The sequence below is a fragment of the Panthera tigris genome, chromosome A3, assembly GCF_018350195.1.
Source record: "Panthera tigris isolate Pti1 chromosome A3, P.tigris_Pti1_mat1.1, whole genome shotgun sequence".
NCBI lineage: Eukaryota > Metazoa > Chordata > Mammalia > Carnivora > Felidae > Panthera > Panthera tigris.
Window position 1 is genome coordinate 10,693,678 of NC_056662.1, and position 14,257 is coordinate 10,707,934.

A 14,257-nucleotide genomic window follows, 5' to 3' on the forward strand; every position below is an offset into this window, starting at 1 on the left:
CTTAATCTTAATCAGCCACAATTTCTTCATCTCTGTAAGAGGGAGGAAAACAGTCTCCCTCCACAGAGGTGGGGTGACAGTTCATCGCGTCAATGGGTATAAAGCAGTTAATACGGCACCCGACAAACGCTGAGCTCCCAACAAGCGTCCGTGGTGGCCCTGCACGCCAGGCCGTCCCTGCTAGAGAGTCCTTACCAAGTGTGTAAAGACTTCTGGAAAGATCCCTGGACGCCCCCGTGAAGACCCCTCAGGCAGACGCTGCTGGGCGCACAGGACAATCGTCACCCTCCTGTTCCTCCCGTGTGGGGCGGCCGCCTCCTGGAACAGAAAATGGCAGGTGCTCCGTGTCGGGTCTCGGGCATGTGACCCGCCCTGGCCAGTGGAGAATGGGGGGTCCTCAGAGGCTCCTGAGAAATATTTTCCTCACTGAAGGGAGAGTGGGCTGCACTAAGAGAACATTCTGGGGCCCGGGTGGCTCAGTCGGTTGAGCATCCAACATCAGCTCGGGTCATGATCTCCCGGTCTGTGAGTTCGAGCCCCGCGTCGAGCTCTGCGCTGACGGCTCGGAGCCTGGAGCCTGCTTGGGATTCTGTGTCTCCCTCTCTCTGTTTGCCCCTCCCCTGCTCATGCTCTGTCTCTCAAAGATAAATAAACGTTCAAAAATTAAAAAAAAAAAAAAAAAGAACATTTTTGCTCCTACTTTGGGTCAGTGGTTCTCACCCGGGGGTGATTTTTGTCCCTCAGAGGACATCTGGCAATGTCCGGAGACATTTTTAGTGGCTGCAACTTGGGGGAGGGGTGCTGCTAGTGGGCAGAGGCCAGGGGTGCTGGCAAAGCACCCTTCAGTGCACACGACAGCCCCCCAGCAGAGAGCGGTCCCCTCCGTATGTCCACAGTGCCGAGGAGAGAACACTGCCCTGGATACAGCTGTGTGAATAGATGACGCTGGGGACGGCGACCACCATTTGGGGACCGTGACAAAAGATCCGGAGAGTCAGAGGCGACCAGGGTCCCGACACGAATGAGCTGTTGATACAATGGCAGAGGCACCGCTCTTCAAACTCCTGGCTTCGTAACACAAAGGCCTCGTATTCAAATTACCATTCATCGGACGTTCTGTTATTTACCGTCCCAATATCCTGACCTCCCCATTTTAGCCCACGTGGACGAATCCCCACGGACAGCCAGGGCTTCGATCCCATGAATCCTCACCACAAACCCAGTAGAGAGGTGAGGAGGCGGAGCCTCAGCATCCCTGTGGGTAACTTGCTGAGACGGTGGAAACGGAGACAAATTGGGGGGGGGGGTGTGCTCACATCTGTGTAGCACTTGGTGTCATTATGAGACGTTTCAAACATAAAGTGCAGACGGCCATCTAATCAACACCCACCGATACGCCGTCCAGATTTAACGAGTGTGAAAACTTGCCAAAGGGGCTTCGAATGCTGAACTCCATGGCAGGTTCCGTGTCTCCCAGTGTTTATGCGCCTCTTCCCTTTGGGCGTCGGACCCTCGTGTTCCTGCTGGGAAGATGAGTGTTGGAGTAAGACTACAATTCCCAGCTGCTTCTGCGGCCGAGTGTGGCCACATCACTGAATACTGGCCAATGATAAATGCCGAGAAGGGACGTTTACAACATTTGGGTCATGTCGTTAAAGGATGTGCACACCCTTTCTCCTTTGCCGTTGGCTAACTCACAGGTAAAATGAAGACAGCTGGAGTACAGATGTGGTGGCAGGAGCTAGAGCAGCCATGTTGGGCCATGAGATGGAAACCGTGTCTGGACGATAGAAGAATGAGAGAGGAGGGGCCTGGGTTTCAGACGATTAGGAAGCCGCCCTACTAGCCCCATATGCTTAAGCATCCTGCTGCCAGAGAAAGAAAGATAAGCTTCTATTACATTGTAGCCATTGCCATCTCGGGTCTCTATTTCGGTAGCTGAACCACTTTCTGAATATGTGCAAGTTTCTCGTGTTTTCATATGAAGATTTCATCTGTTCCCCATAACCAGACAGGGTCTAGAACTAAGAAAATTCATTCAGTTGTTCATTCATCCAAGAATTATTTTGGGGTGTCGATAATGTGCCGGGCACTGCTTTATCGGATGTTAAGCGTGGAGGGGCGCCCAGAGTTCTCCTACACTGGCTCGGTCTCTGAGACCTTGGTTTCACCTCTCCCTGTTACCTCTCTAGCCTGGTTCTTTCCAACAGTTTAGGTCAGGCCAGTGTCCATTCCTGCTTAGTTTCTTGCACCTGTCTTCCTGCCCGCCCCCCACTCCCATCATTCCTTGTTCTGGATCTTCTCAGGGCTCCCCACTGCCAGAGAGCAAGAAGTTCAGACTTCTGGAGGTGGACAAGGCCCCGCCCATTCTGGAAGCCTAATCTCTTGCCAGTCTGTTCGAGCCACAATGAACTAGGTGACATTTCTTTCGTGAAAGCTCACATTGGCTTAGGAGCTCACATTGCTTACTTCCCTAAGGCTCAGAGAAGTTGCACAGACTGGCTCGGAGTGAAGCTGGAAATTGACTGAGGGTCTCCTGAGCCCAAGACACCAAACTGCTCTGAAGCCAGTTCAAAGTCTTAGAGTCGCCCCAGTGCTCAGCCTCGGAGCTGTTACTGGCAGGGATGGGAGGTCTGATGTAGAATTCCACAAAGCAGGGTCTGTGGGTGCCCTGCACCAAAATGCCAGTGGGGAGCATGTGGAAAACCTAACTTCTCGCCCACCCCAGAGCTACGGAACGGAAGGCCGTGAGGTGAGGCCCGACTGCTGGCATTTTCCACAAACTTCTCTCGCGTCACTAAGGCTCGAGAACCTGCTGGGGTTCTGAAAATATGGCCTGCAGGTTGCACTGCTGGTGCCTTCTTTCCCATTTTCCACGTCTCTCCCGACACCCCAACCAGAGCCCGCAATGAGGGGGTGAGGCCGTTGGTGCTGTTAAGAGCTCTGCACATCCCTCACCTTACCTTTTATAGGAGATTAATTTAAAAAAAATAAGATGCATTCAAACGATTTGGATGGCATTTTCTTTCACCTTGAAAATCTGACACTTTAAGCAGTTACCATACCAAGGAGTAAAAATGCTTACCCCTTAGCGACAGAGAGAACTAGAAAGGGTTCTGGGGCCCACGCGTCTTGAAGTTCAAGGAGGGAGGCCCAAAGTCTGAGGCAGGGAGGGACCGGCCCGGGTCCAACACACCCCGGTTGAATCTTGACTCGTCCACTTCCTCTCTGCGGGGTCTTGGTCAAGTTCCTTCGATTCACCTGTAAAACAGGGATAATAACAACCTGCCTCTTAGTGAAAAGATCACGTGACTGGGGGGTGCACTGGGCACAGATATGGGAATAGCACTGGGGCAATTATTCCGTTCACTATTCCTAATATTATTTTCAACGTAAGATGCAATGTAGGGAATTTCTCAAAGCTCATCCAACCCTCCCAGAGTTAACCTCAAGGGATAGTCTCTGAAATCTGAAATTCTATTTTATTTCACAGTAGGTTAAAGCTTCGTTGACCTTTTGCTCAGCATTATTACCGTAGGCAGGCGATGTGTTGCTCTCAATGTCTGTGATTTATCATTTCTAACAAGCCCCCTCTGCCTGGAGACGCTGCCCTTTCCCGCATTTTGGGGCACAGACGGCTTACTGCCTCTGGTGGAGAGATGCACCAATGTGAACAAGCACATTTCAACAGAGGGGGAAACCTTCCGAAACACAGGGGATAAAGTTAGACATGTCTTTAAAATAACATGACTCCAGGGGCGCCTGCGTGGCTCAGTTGGTTAAGCGTCAGACTCTTGATCTCGGCTCAGGTCGTGATCTCACGGTTTGTGGGTTCAAGCCCCGCATCGGACTCTGGGTTGACAGCATGGAGCCTGCTTGGGATTCTGTGTGCCCTCTCCCTGCCCCTCCCCTGCTTGCTCTCTATTTCTCTCTCTCAAATAAATAAACTCAAAAAAAAAAAAAAAAAAAGATACAACTGGATAAGAGGGGGTTGGGAGAGAAGAACAAGTTTTTCACTTAAAGGGACCCTCCCGCTTTGTCAGTCAAGACGTGGCAGTGGGGAAAGATCAATGCCACTTGATAAGCTATCGAATGATAGAAAGTGACCAACGAGGTCCTGCAGATTCCCCTCCTCCCCAACATGGCGGCATGAGAGAACCGGTGAGCTACTGCTTCCTCAGAGGGCTCAGGGTGCATCTGGAAGTTTCCTCCCTTGAGGAAAGCAAGGGAGTGGTGGAGAGCGGGTTAGTAGACAGGAAGGGCTCACAGTGGAACAGGGTTAGTGTAAGGCCATCAACCAAAGACCAATGAGAACAGAGATACCAGCTACCACAGCCAACGTGGAAGAACACTGGGGGTGGGGGTGGGAACAGGTCTCCCTCTCGAGATCTCATCGTTTTTGTTTTAGTTTTTTTTACAATTTTTTAAAAATGTTTTTATTTTGTTTTTGAAAGACAGAGTGTGAGCAGGGGAGGGCCAGAGAGAAAGGGAGACACAGAATCCAAAGCAAGGTCCGGGCTCTGAGCTGTCAGCACGTTTGAATGACAAAGCTGAACGATGTCAGTAAACCTCTGAAGTCACATTTTGACATTTGGCTGCGACGGCCGTGGCCCGTGGCGGGGAAGGAAACTCACCAAGGAAGTGAAAGCGTGGCCTTGTCCCCAGGGCTTACGAGCTGCTGCAGATGCTGGGGAGACAGACCTTGTCATCGACACAGGAAGGAGCAGGTCCCGAGGGGTAACTGCTCCCCACGGCCAGAGCCCAACACTGTGACATCAGGGCTTACGGGACCTTAAAATAGAAGGCCAGAATTCCTGCTTTTATTTGTTCAGCCACTGCTGTCTTCTGGGTGGGATTTACCGTGCCGGGCAGTGTGGCCAGCAGGAAGGGTACAGGCCAGGCCCCAACCTTCAAAAACCCACAGTGTCACTGGCACAGACACTTGGGGAAAAAAAAAGTTAAACGTACGTGCCTCCTATGACCTAGAAATTCCCTCCTAGGCGCCTGCATGGTGGAAGTGTGTGCAGATTCTGCCAAAAGGCACGGGCAAGGGTCCTGGGGGCAGCAATTCATTATAACCCCGAGCAGCCGTCAGCAGAGCCGAGGTGAACAAGTCGCGGCACGCACGCACCGTACCCAACCGGGGGCGACTGCGTCCCACGGGGGCCGTTTGGTGGCTTCTGGAGATGTTTCTGACGGTCACAACCAGGGAATGCTACCAGCATCTGGCGGGTAGAGGTCACGGGCGCTGCGAAACGTCCTGCAATGCGCAGGGCAGCCCTACACCAAAGATTGACCCTCCCCAGAATGTCAGTGGTGCTGAGGTTGAGAAATCCTATGGCACATCCCGAGAAGGAATGAACTACACCAGGGAAGGATCAGCTGTGACTGCATATGCACCGTAGGGAAATATTCAAATGGACCATTGAGCAGAAAGAAGCCAGACACGGAACTGCATGCGCGTATGACTCTGTTTGTATTCAGCTCAAACCTCAGGCAGCGAAAACAGAGAGATTAGCCAACATGTGTTGAGGCCGTTTGTTGGAGTGAAGTTTTCTTAGAAAGTCTACGTTTGGGGGAGAAAAGACCACCCACCGATTGGCCCCAGGAAGTTTTGGCGATGGTGCCCGCTCTGTGACCACAGGTAAGTCTCGGAGCCTCTCCGGACCCCTGTACTCCCCTTCGCTCAATGAGAGGCCTGCTTAGCCCAAGAATTCTCCGGTCTGTGCTCATTCCTGTTGCAACAGGCACCTGTCGCTTTCGTCTACGCAGCTTCCATCGCCCCTTTGTCTGGTGACAGCACCTCAATGTTTCTGTGGAGAACCACTCGTCGCCCACCGCACACAGTCCTGGGGGGCTGTCAGTCTAGGTGCCCCGCCCTCCCTCGGCCGTGACCCAAACTGAGCCCACCAGGCTCTCCCCTGGATGGTGCGTTAACCTGATCTGGGGCCAATTCATCCCTGGAGCAGTGCTCCACAGAGACTGGGGACTGTCATCCCCAGAGGTTCCTGGAGTTCTCCCATCCTTTCCTGGGTCTGGCTCGTCATCTTCCCGTCTATTCCGTGAGCGACCCCATGTCCTTTATAAAGTCCCTGCAATGGACCCAATGTTTGTGTCCTCCCCCCCCCCCCCAAATCCATAGGTTGAAACCCGCGTCCCGACGTGAGTGTAGGAGGTGGCGGGGCCTCTGGGAGGTGATTAGGTCATGTGCGTGGCACGCTCGTGAACGGAATGAGTAACCCTTGCAAGACGAGGCCCCAGAATGCACTCTCTTTCTGCCAGGTGCGGACACAGGGAGAATCGGCCGGCTGCAGCCCGGAAGAGACTCTCGCCACAGCCCAGCCCCTCTGGCCCTGTGATCTCAGACTTCTGGCCTCCAGAAGTGCGAGAACTAAACGTCTCAGCCACGTAGGCTAGGGTTCTGTTATAGCAGCCGGAAGTGACTGAGAGGGCCCCGTGGCGCTCCTGTCCCTTGCAACCCAAGAAGCCGGGCTGCTGCTTCCCAGCACGGGATGTAAATAGTCTGCACAGGTTGGCAGTAACTCCTGTTCTGAGATACGAATGCCCTCCTGTCACCCCAGACCTGCCCCCGGTGCCTCCTGGGCCCTCCCGTGATCCTGCGGCTGAATGGCCGGTGCCTGGCACAGCCGAGGCCTCCGGGCCCTGCCCCCACCCCACCGTTGTCCTGTCACTGTGTCCTGTGTCCCTCCTGCACAAATGACCCCGCAGGCTGTCCCCGCCCGCACACCCCTCCCCTCCCCAGCTCAGCCTCGTCGACTGTAAAACAGGCGAACCACACGCACCGCCCTGCCGCTTCCTCAGGGTGACGGAGGTGACAGGGCACCGGGAATTGTGAAAAACGCTCCCCGCACGTGAGGCATTCCTGCCACCGCCCCGAGATCGCACAGCACACAGGGGGCCAAACAAATTTCCCAGGAGAAAGCACCATCTCAAAATAAAAGAGCACCGCTAGGGGTTCTGAAAGGGACTCAGAAGTGATAAACACAGCTTCCAAAAAGGCAGAGACTTAAAAAAAGCTCCCCTGCCTTTCTAGGCCGGAGCTCGTGTTGGGCTGGGATCTCTGCAGGGGACTCACGTGGGGAGTCTGCCCGGCTCCGCTCTGTGTCCAGACCGGTGGGACAGCATCACTCGTACCTCCCGTCCCTCAGACGGTGACCGAGGGACCGCTTCCTGTCACTCAGCTGGCTCTCCCAGGAAGCCGTATGAGGAGGGTGGGGGTTGAGAGGCGTGAGCTCCGGGAGCAAGAGGCAGAGGCTTCTGGAGGAGTCCCGGGGCCCGCAGGGCTGTGACCCCCCGCTTTGTCACCCGGCGGCCCTCCATCCTCCAGAGGGGACACACGTGGGCAGGAAAAGCCCCAGCTCCTCCTGGCCGCGTGTCCCCGGACGAATCCCGGAGGCTCCACTTACCGGGTGTCTGGGGGCAGAGCCTGATGCACGAAGCAGGCAGCGTGGCCCCGGCGTGTTCACGAACCCATCTCCCCCTCCCGACAATCTTCTCCTTGCCCCCCACTCTGTGGGGAGGCTGGAGGTGTAAGAGCTTGCCCAGAGTCACAGGGCTGGGGGGTGGCAGGGCCGGGCCTCACGTGCAGTCTCGGGGCTCCAGGGCCCAGCCTCTCGGCCACTCTGCCCTCCTGCCCCTCACAGGACAGTAGAGGCGCGGGGAGGTCACCGGGCAGAGGGGCATCTGACCCACAGGAAGTCCTAACGTGGGCTGCAGCCGGAGCCTGTCCTCCCGGAGCCAAGCATCCCTGTTCTTCAGAAGGCGCCTGCCGAGGCCTGGGCTTCTCTGGGACGAGGCAGACCCTCCCTACGAGACAGCTCTGACCCAGGAAGAGACTCAAGTCCCGTGGCGGGTGGGTATCACGAGTCCCCAGGGGCAGGGCCGGGCGATGCCCCCGGGAAGGCTGGCCAGCCCATTTCCTACCATTTCTAGCAAGGCCATAGGCCAACATCAAGGACACCAGCCCTTACTCCTTGTCCAGGGGAACGCAAACTCAAGAGAAGCCAAAAATGGCTATTTTCACATGAAGTCTCTGATTTGTGAACATTAGGAATGGGTTTTTTTATTAAAAAAAAAAGTCAGCATGACATGGCTCAGGGACCCCCAATTGTCACCTCTCTCCAACAAGGCTACGACCTGTCTCTCCGACGTTAGGGATTTATCTGATTGATCTGACCAAGCCTCCACCGCCTTGCCCCTTCTGTGAAGGGAGCGCACTGCGGGCACGTTCGGGGTTGGGGAAAATGAGAGGCAGTGGACATAACGTGCTCAGTATAGAGTAAGGCGTTGGTCTCAGCCTGCTCGGGTCACTGTAACAAACGGCCATAGACCGGTGGCTTCAGCAACAGAAACCCATTTCTGAGGACTGGAAGTCTGAGATCAACAGTCCGGCCAATTCAGCTTCCGGGGAGATCTCTCTTCTTGGCCTCCAGATGGCTGTCTTCTCGGTAGGTGCTCAGAAAGAGAAAGAGAAACAGAAACAGAGATAGGGACAGAGATAGAGACAGAGATAGACAGAGGTAGAGAGAGAGAGAGAGAGACAGAGATCGCGTTCAGCAGTCTCATGGGACTGAGAACCACAGGTTGGAGGTCTCAGCTGCCAAAGCATCTGGAAGCCGGGGAAGCAAGATCCCTGACGGTCTGGCAGGTGAGTTCTACCAACCATTTAAGGGCGAGTTAATTCGTGACTCAGACAAGTTCTCCAAAAACTAAACTAAACTACACTAAACCAAGTGGAGAGCTCCAAGCTTCTCGAATGAGGCTGGAGAGGGGAAAGTTGTCAGGTGGGGACAGCGGGGAGCCAAGTCAAAGATGAGGGCACATGGGAGCAGGTGAGTCACAGGCAAACTACGCAGGCGAGAGTACACGGGGAGCAAAGGGCTGGCCTCCAGTGACCTTCGAGATCAAGGTGAAGATGTGTAGGCTTGACACTGTGGGTGGGGGGGGCTGATGTGGGGTCCTGGCTAAGGGAATGTCGCGGAACACGTGAGGCCTTTCCTCCCATCCCATCAGGAAGGCTCTGCCCTTCTAAGGGAGCCCTGTCAGGGCCGGGTAACTACAGCCCATCACGCCCGAGAGAGAACCAGTCGGCATCTCTCACCTAAGAACTCCACTGAGAGAGGGGCGCCTGGGCAGCTCAGTCGGTTAAGCATCTGACTTCGGCTCAAGTCACCATCTCATGGTAAGTTCGAGCCCCGCGTCGGGCTCTGTGCTGACAGCTCAGAGCCTGGAGACTGCTTTGGATTCTGTGTCTCCCTCCCCCACCTCCTCTCTCTCTCTTTCTCTCAAAAATAAAATAAAACTTAAAAAAAAAACTGTACTAAGAGATACCAAAAGTATAAGTGGATTTGGGGTGTAAGTTTGTTTATTCTCTAAGCTAATGACTCTTCCAAGTGCCGGTTCACAGGGACGAATGACACAGACCAGATCCCTGTCCCTAGAGCTTACAGCACAGAGGTGGTGGATAATAAATGAGTAGATAAAAAATAGACAAAAATCCTTCCCATTAGCGGCACTTCTCTGAAGGGAATAAAACAATGATGAATGACCTGAGCGGTCACTTGTAACCCGATGGCCAGGAAAAACCTCTCTGAAGCCACGTCGTTTGAATCAAGACTTGAAAGAACAGAACGAGCCTGCCACGCAGAACGATGAGGGAACAGCAAGTGCAAAGGCCCTGAGGTGGGAACCGTCTCCACACGTTCAGCAAATGAAAGTAAGGGCAGTGTGACCGGAGAGAAGGAACTAGAGGCGGACGGTGACAGGAGGCTGTGGGGGCGGATCACGCTTGGCCATGCAGGCCCCGGTGAGCAGTGTGGGCGTTAATCTAAGTGCTCTGGGAAGATTCTGGAGGGTTTCAAGCAGGGGAATTCCACGAACAGACCTCTTCTACTTTAAAATGCTAACTTGAGGCAGAGAGGAGAGTAAGAATAGAACCTGAGAAAATTCTGAAGCTCCTGCAGCTGTCTGCACGGCGACGGTGGCTTCAGCTGGCACAGTGGAGCGGAGACAGAATGAACTTGAGGTTGATTCTGGAGGCAGAATTTGCAGGAGGTGACAGTGAGTGAGTTTTGGCCTGAGCAGCTGCAGGGGTGGGGGGGGGGCCCATGTAAAGCTGGGGGCATTGCCACATGGAGAATAGGGCTGCCACCAGTTTTTCTCAAAGACCCCTGATGAAAGGAACTCTTTCCATCAATCCTATGCGGCTAGAAAGGTTGGAAGGAGAAAAAGGGAGCCGGCATTTACCTACCAGGCACCTCTAGCCTGGCTCTGGGCGGGGCGCTGGGTGACAGCTGACTCCTCCCAGACATCTGTGGGAGAGAGTGGTTTGACGGATGGATACGCTGAGGCTCATCCAGGGAGTGTGGCCACGTTGGGGCCCCCACAGCCATTAGGGATTATAGCACAGTGAGTTTAGGATTATGAACTGGCTTCCAGTCCAATGGGAGTGGGTGAAACGTGGCCATGCGTGGGGTGGCTCGGTAGGTTAAGTGTCCGACTCTTGATTTCGGCTCGGGTCATGATCTCGTGGTTCGTGAGTTCGAGTCCCGCACTGGCGCTCTTTAAAAAAAAATGAGTTTTGGGTGCTGGGTGGCTCAGTCGGTTCCGCCCAGTTGGTGGGCGTCCGACTTCGGCTCAGGTCATGATCTCACAGTTCATGGGTTCGAGCCCCGCGTCAGGCTCTGTGCTGACAGCTCAGAGCCGGGAGCCTGCTTCGGATTCTATGTCTCCCTCTCCCTCTGTGCCCCTCCCCCACTCATCTGCTGTCTGTCTGTGTCTCTTTCTCTCAAAAATAAAATAAACGTTAAAAAAAATGTGGCCACGCTTTTCAACTCTCTCTTCAGAGATGCTGGCTATGATGTAGATCCAAGAGCCACACTGCCTGGGGCACCTGGGTGGCTCAGTCAGTTAAGCATCTGACTTCAGCTCAGGTCATGATCTCACAGCTCATAAGTTCGAGCCCCGCGTCAGGCCCTGTGCCGACAGCTCGGAGCCTGGAGCCTGCTTCTGATTCTGTGTCTCCCTCTCTCTCTGCCCCTCCCCTGCCCCTGCTCAGGCTCTGTCTCTCGCCCCTTCAAAAATAAATAAACATTAAAAAAATTTAAAAAAAAAAAAGCCACACTGCCTGGGTTCAAACCCCAGCTGTGCCATGTACCTGCTGTGTGACTTTGGGCAAGTGACTTGCCCTCTCTGTGCTTTTATTTGCTAAATCCATTACCTGGATTACTTATCCCTCATAAATCTCTGGGGTATGGAGAATTACTATTCTCAGCCAGGTTTCCTAACTTGCTTGAGCTCACCCGCCTTGTAAGTAACAGGGCTGCACTCTGGAGTCAGGGTCTCAGAGTCAGGATCTGTATGTAGTGCACCACACTGCCTCGGTCGTGGGTCCCGATCTTCAAAACAGCTGCTGCTTTCTGTCCCCGTGTTCCACACCCAGGAGACCAAAGTGGGAATTTTCAGGGAAGACGGCTTAGCTCAGCAGGGCCCGCAACACCCCCTCGCCCAACAAACAGGACCCGGTTTGCGCTTGTCATAAAGCTCAGATATGATTCTCAAAACCAAATACGTGTCCACGGCAACCTGGAGCTCCAGCACCACGCTCACCGTGAGGGCGTCTACGGGTAAGAGAAAGTCGTTAGAAGGTTCATGGGTTCCTCCCCCCTCCGAATCAGGGCTATACGGGGCTTCAACTTTCAAGCGCCCATTTCTACCGCTCAGGTCAGCCACCTGCCACTTGGGGGCAATTTTAGAGAACCCCAGATGTGTCTTTTCCTCTACCTTGACCTTCTCACTCAGGGACTCCTCCTGCTCTGTTCCTACTGCTTTCGTATCACTAAGACTGGAAGAAAGTCTAAAAGGCAAAGATACACCCAGCAGTGTCTGCCCCGAGAACCTAAGGTCGGGGGATGACAGAAAGCAGGACAAGGGCAACGCTTGGTCCCCAGGGTATAGCGGAGACATTTCAGGCAGCAGTGGGACACCAACTTGGGAGGGAGCTCAACTAGTTCTGGAACATTCCTCTAGTCTGACGACACACTCCTTGGAAGGACTGGCACAATCCTCAAACGTCTATTCAAATTTAGGTTTAATACTCTCCACGTATTCCACAGCAGTAGAAAAGGACCCATGTCTCAACTTTCAAGACAGGCACCTCGTTCAACCTTATTTTGCATGTTCCAGACAAACCTGGCAGGTAGATCGCTCAGAGTTCCAAGAAGTCCCCAAGAAGATCCCAGCATTACAATGATGAGCTCCTCTCACCTCCAGGGAAGGAGGTGAGAAGGGGATGAAGGGGGAACCACTGGGCTTGCATTCTAGGTTGGCCGCCGTACCTTCTGCCTCAACCATCGGGGTCCTCCCTCCTCCCTGGTCCCCTGTTGTCATCTTCACAGCCAGAGGGACCCTGTAGAACCTGAGGCAGGTCACATTTCTCCCCTGCTCAGAGCCCTCCAGTGGCTTCCCAGCACACTTGGGAGTAAAACCCAACCTCTGGCCGGGGCCTGCAAAGGCCTTACTTGGCCTGGCCCCACTGCCTCCCAAGAGCCCCCACAGAACCCAGGAGAGATGGGGCTCTTGAAATAGCACCGTCAGGGACCACTGGGCATCCTCTGGGCTATCAAACACACGAACGATTCTGTCTGTGAACAAAGCCATCCTGCCTTGCAGACACCAGCAGAAATGCCCTCCTGCCAGTGGGTAAATTATTCTTATAAATAATGTATTGGCCTGGGTCTGCCTGTACTAGTCCGGGAATAGGATTTTAGCAGCATGTTTAGAGCGGAATCATGACTGAAGCATAGCATAAAGTTCAGCAATGCTCAATGAGGGGAGTGAGAAATCAGGCAGAACGAAGTGTGGTGGGCTCTCCAAGGTACATAAATAAATACACTTGCTATTGTTTCTTACTCCAGAATTTATGTTAGGAAGCAGGAAAGTCACCCAAAGCCAAACTTTCTACCAGCCAGACTAAATGGGCGATGGACCTGTTGTCCCACCACTCCTCTGGGCCAGGGGGCCCCTTGGGACATGAGTAGCTGGATCTAGATTTCTCACAGGTAACACATACGCCCCAGACAAGCAAAAAAGCTGCCAGGCCAACAAGCCTGACTATTTGGCACTAAACAAGGATGGGCAACCTGGATACGGGTTAGATCAGAGACGGCCAATAAGGGGAACGCGCACGGCAAATGCAACCTTCTGGAAGCATCTCTGACAAAACGATAGGATCTCCTCCCAACACTTAGGAAAGACCTTTCTGATGAACAAGTCTGCCCCGGGTATGACAAGGGGAGCCCATCATGCGTAACAGATTATCTATCCATTCAGTCATTCAGCAAATATGGAATGCCCACCACGGGCGAGGCACGAGGGATACAGGGTCAAACAAAGGAGATAAGGGCCTGCTCTTCTGGAATCTATAATCTTAAGCTGCCCAGTGGGGAGCCATGAGTCATATGTGGCTCTCAAGCACTTAAAACGTGGCTGGGCCAGACTGAGATGTGCTATTAAGTGTAAAATGTACACCAGGTTTCGAAGACTTGGTACAAAAACCCCATAAAATATATCATTAATAACACATATTGATTATAGGTTGCAGTGATAATATTTTTGATACATTGGGTTAATAAAATATATTAGTAAGATCTGTTCCACCCATTTGCTTTTTACTTTTTTTTCAATGTGGCTACTAGAAAAATTTAAATTATATATATGGCTACGTTTGCACTTGGATTATCCCTCCACTGGACAGTACTGATCTAGAGTAGCTGAAAAACAGTAAGTAAGTAATCAAATATCATTTAAGGTGATCTCAGAAAGTGATAGGTGCTCCGGAGAAGATATAGTAGGATATGGGATAAAGGATGATGGGCGGAATGAGGGCATTTCTTTTTATTTTATTTTTTAACATTTATTCATCTTTGAGAGACAGAGACAGACAGAGCATGAGCAGGGAAGGGGCAGGGAGAGGGAGACACAGAATCGGAAGCAGGCTCCAGGCTCCGAGCTGTCAGCACAGAGCCCGACGCGGGGCTCGAACTCACAGACTGCGAGATCATGATCTGAGCCGAAGTCGGATGCTCGATCGACTCAGCCACCCAGGCGCCCCCAGAATGAAGGCATTTAAGTGGAATGGTCAGTGTTATGGGCTGAACAGAGCCCCCCCCCCCATTCATACATTGAAGTCCTAACCTGCAGTATTTTATAATATGACTATATTTGTAGTCAGTGATAT

General features: G+C 53.1%; 1 protein-coding gene across 1 annotated transcript in view; it reads right to left on the minus strand.

The window, feature by feature from the left end:
• Positions 1–254: 254 nt before the first annotated feature.
• Positions 255–14,257, minus strand: part of LOC122237157 — an 86,433-nt gene continuing 72,430 nt past the window's right edge. The window contains exons 3-4 of the mRNA XM_042980150.1: positions 3,086–3,261; positions 255–318 (exon numbers count right to left, since the gene is read on the minus strand). Coding sequence (XP_042836084.1) covers positions 282–318; positions 3,086–3,261 — 213 coding nt within the window. The 3' untranslated portion in view covers positions 255–281. The remainder of the gene's footprint in view (positions 319–3,085; positions 3,262–14,257) is intronic.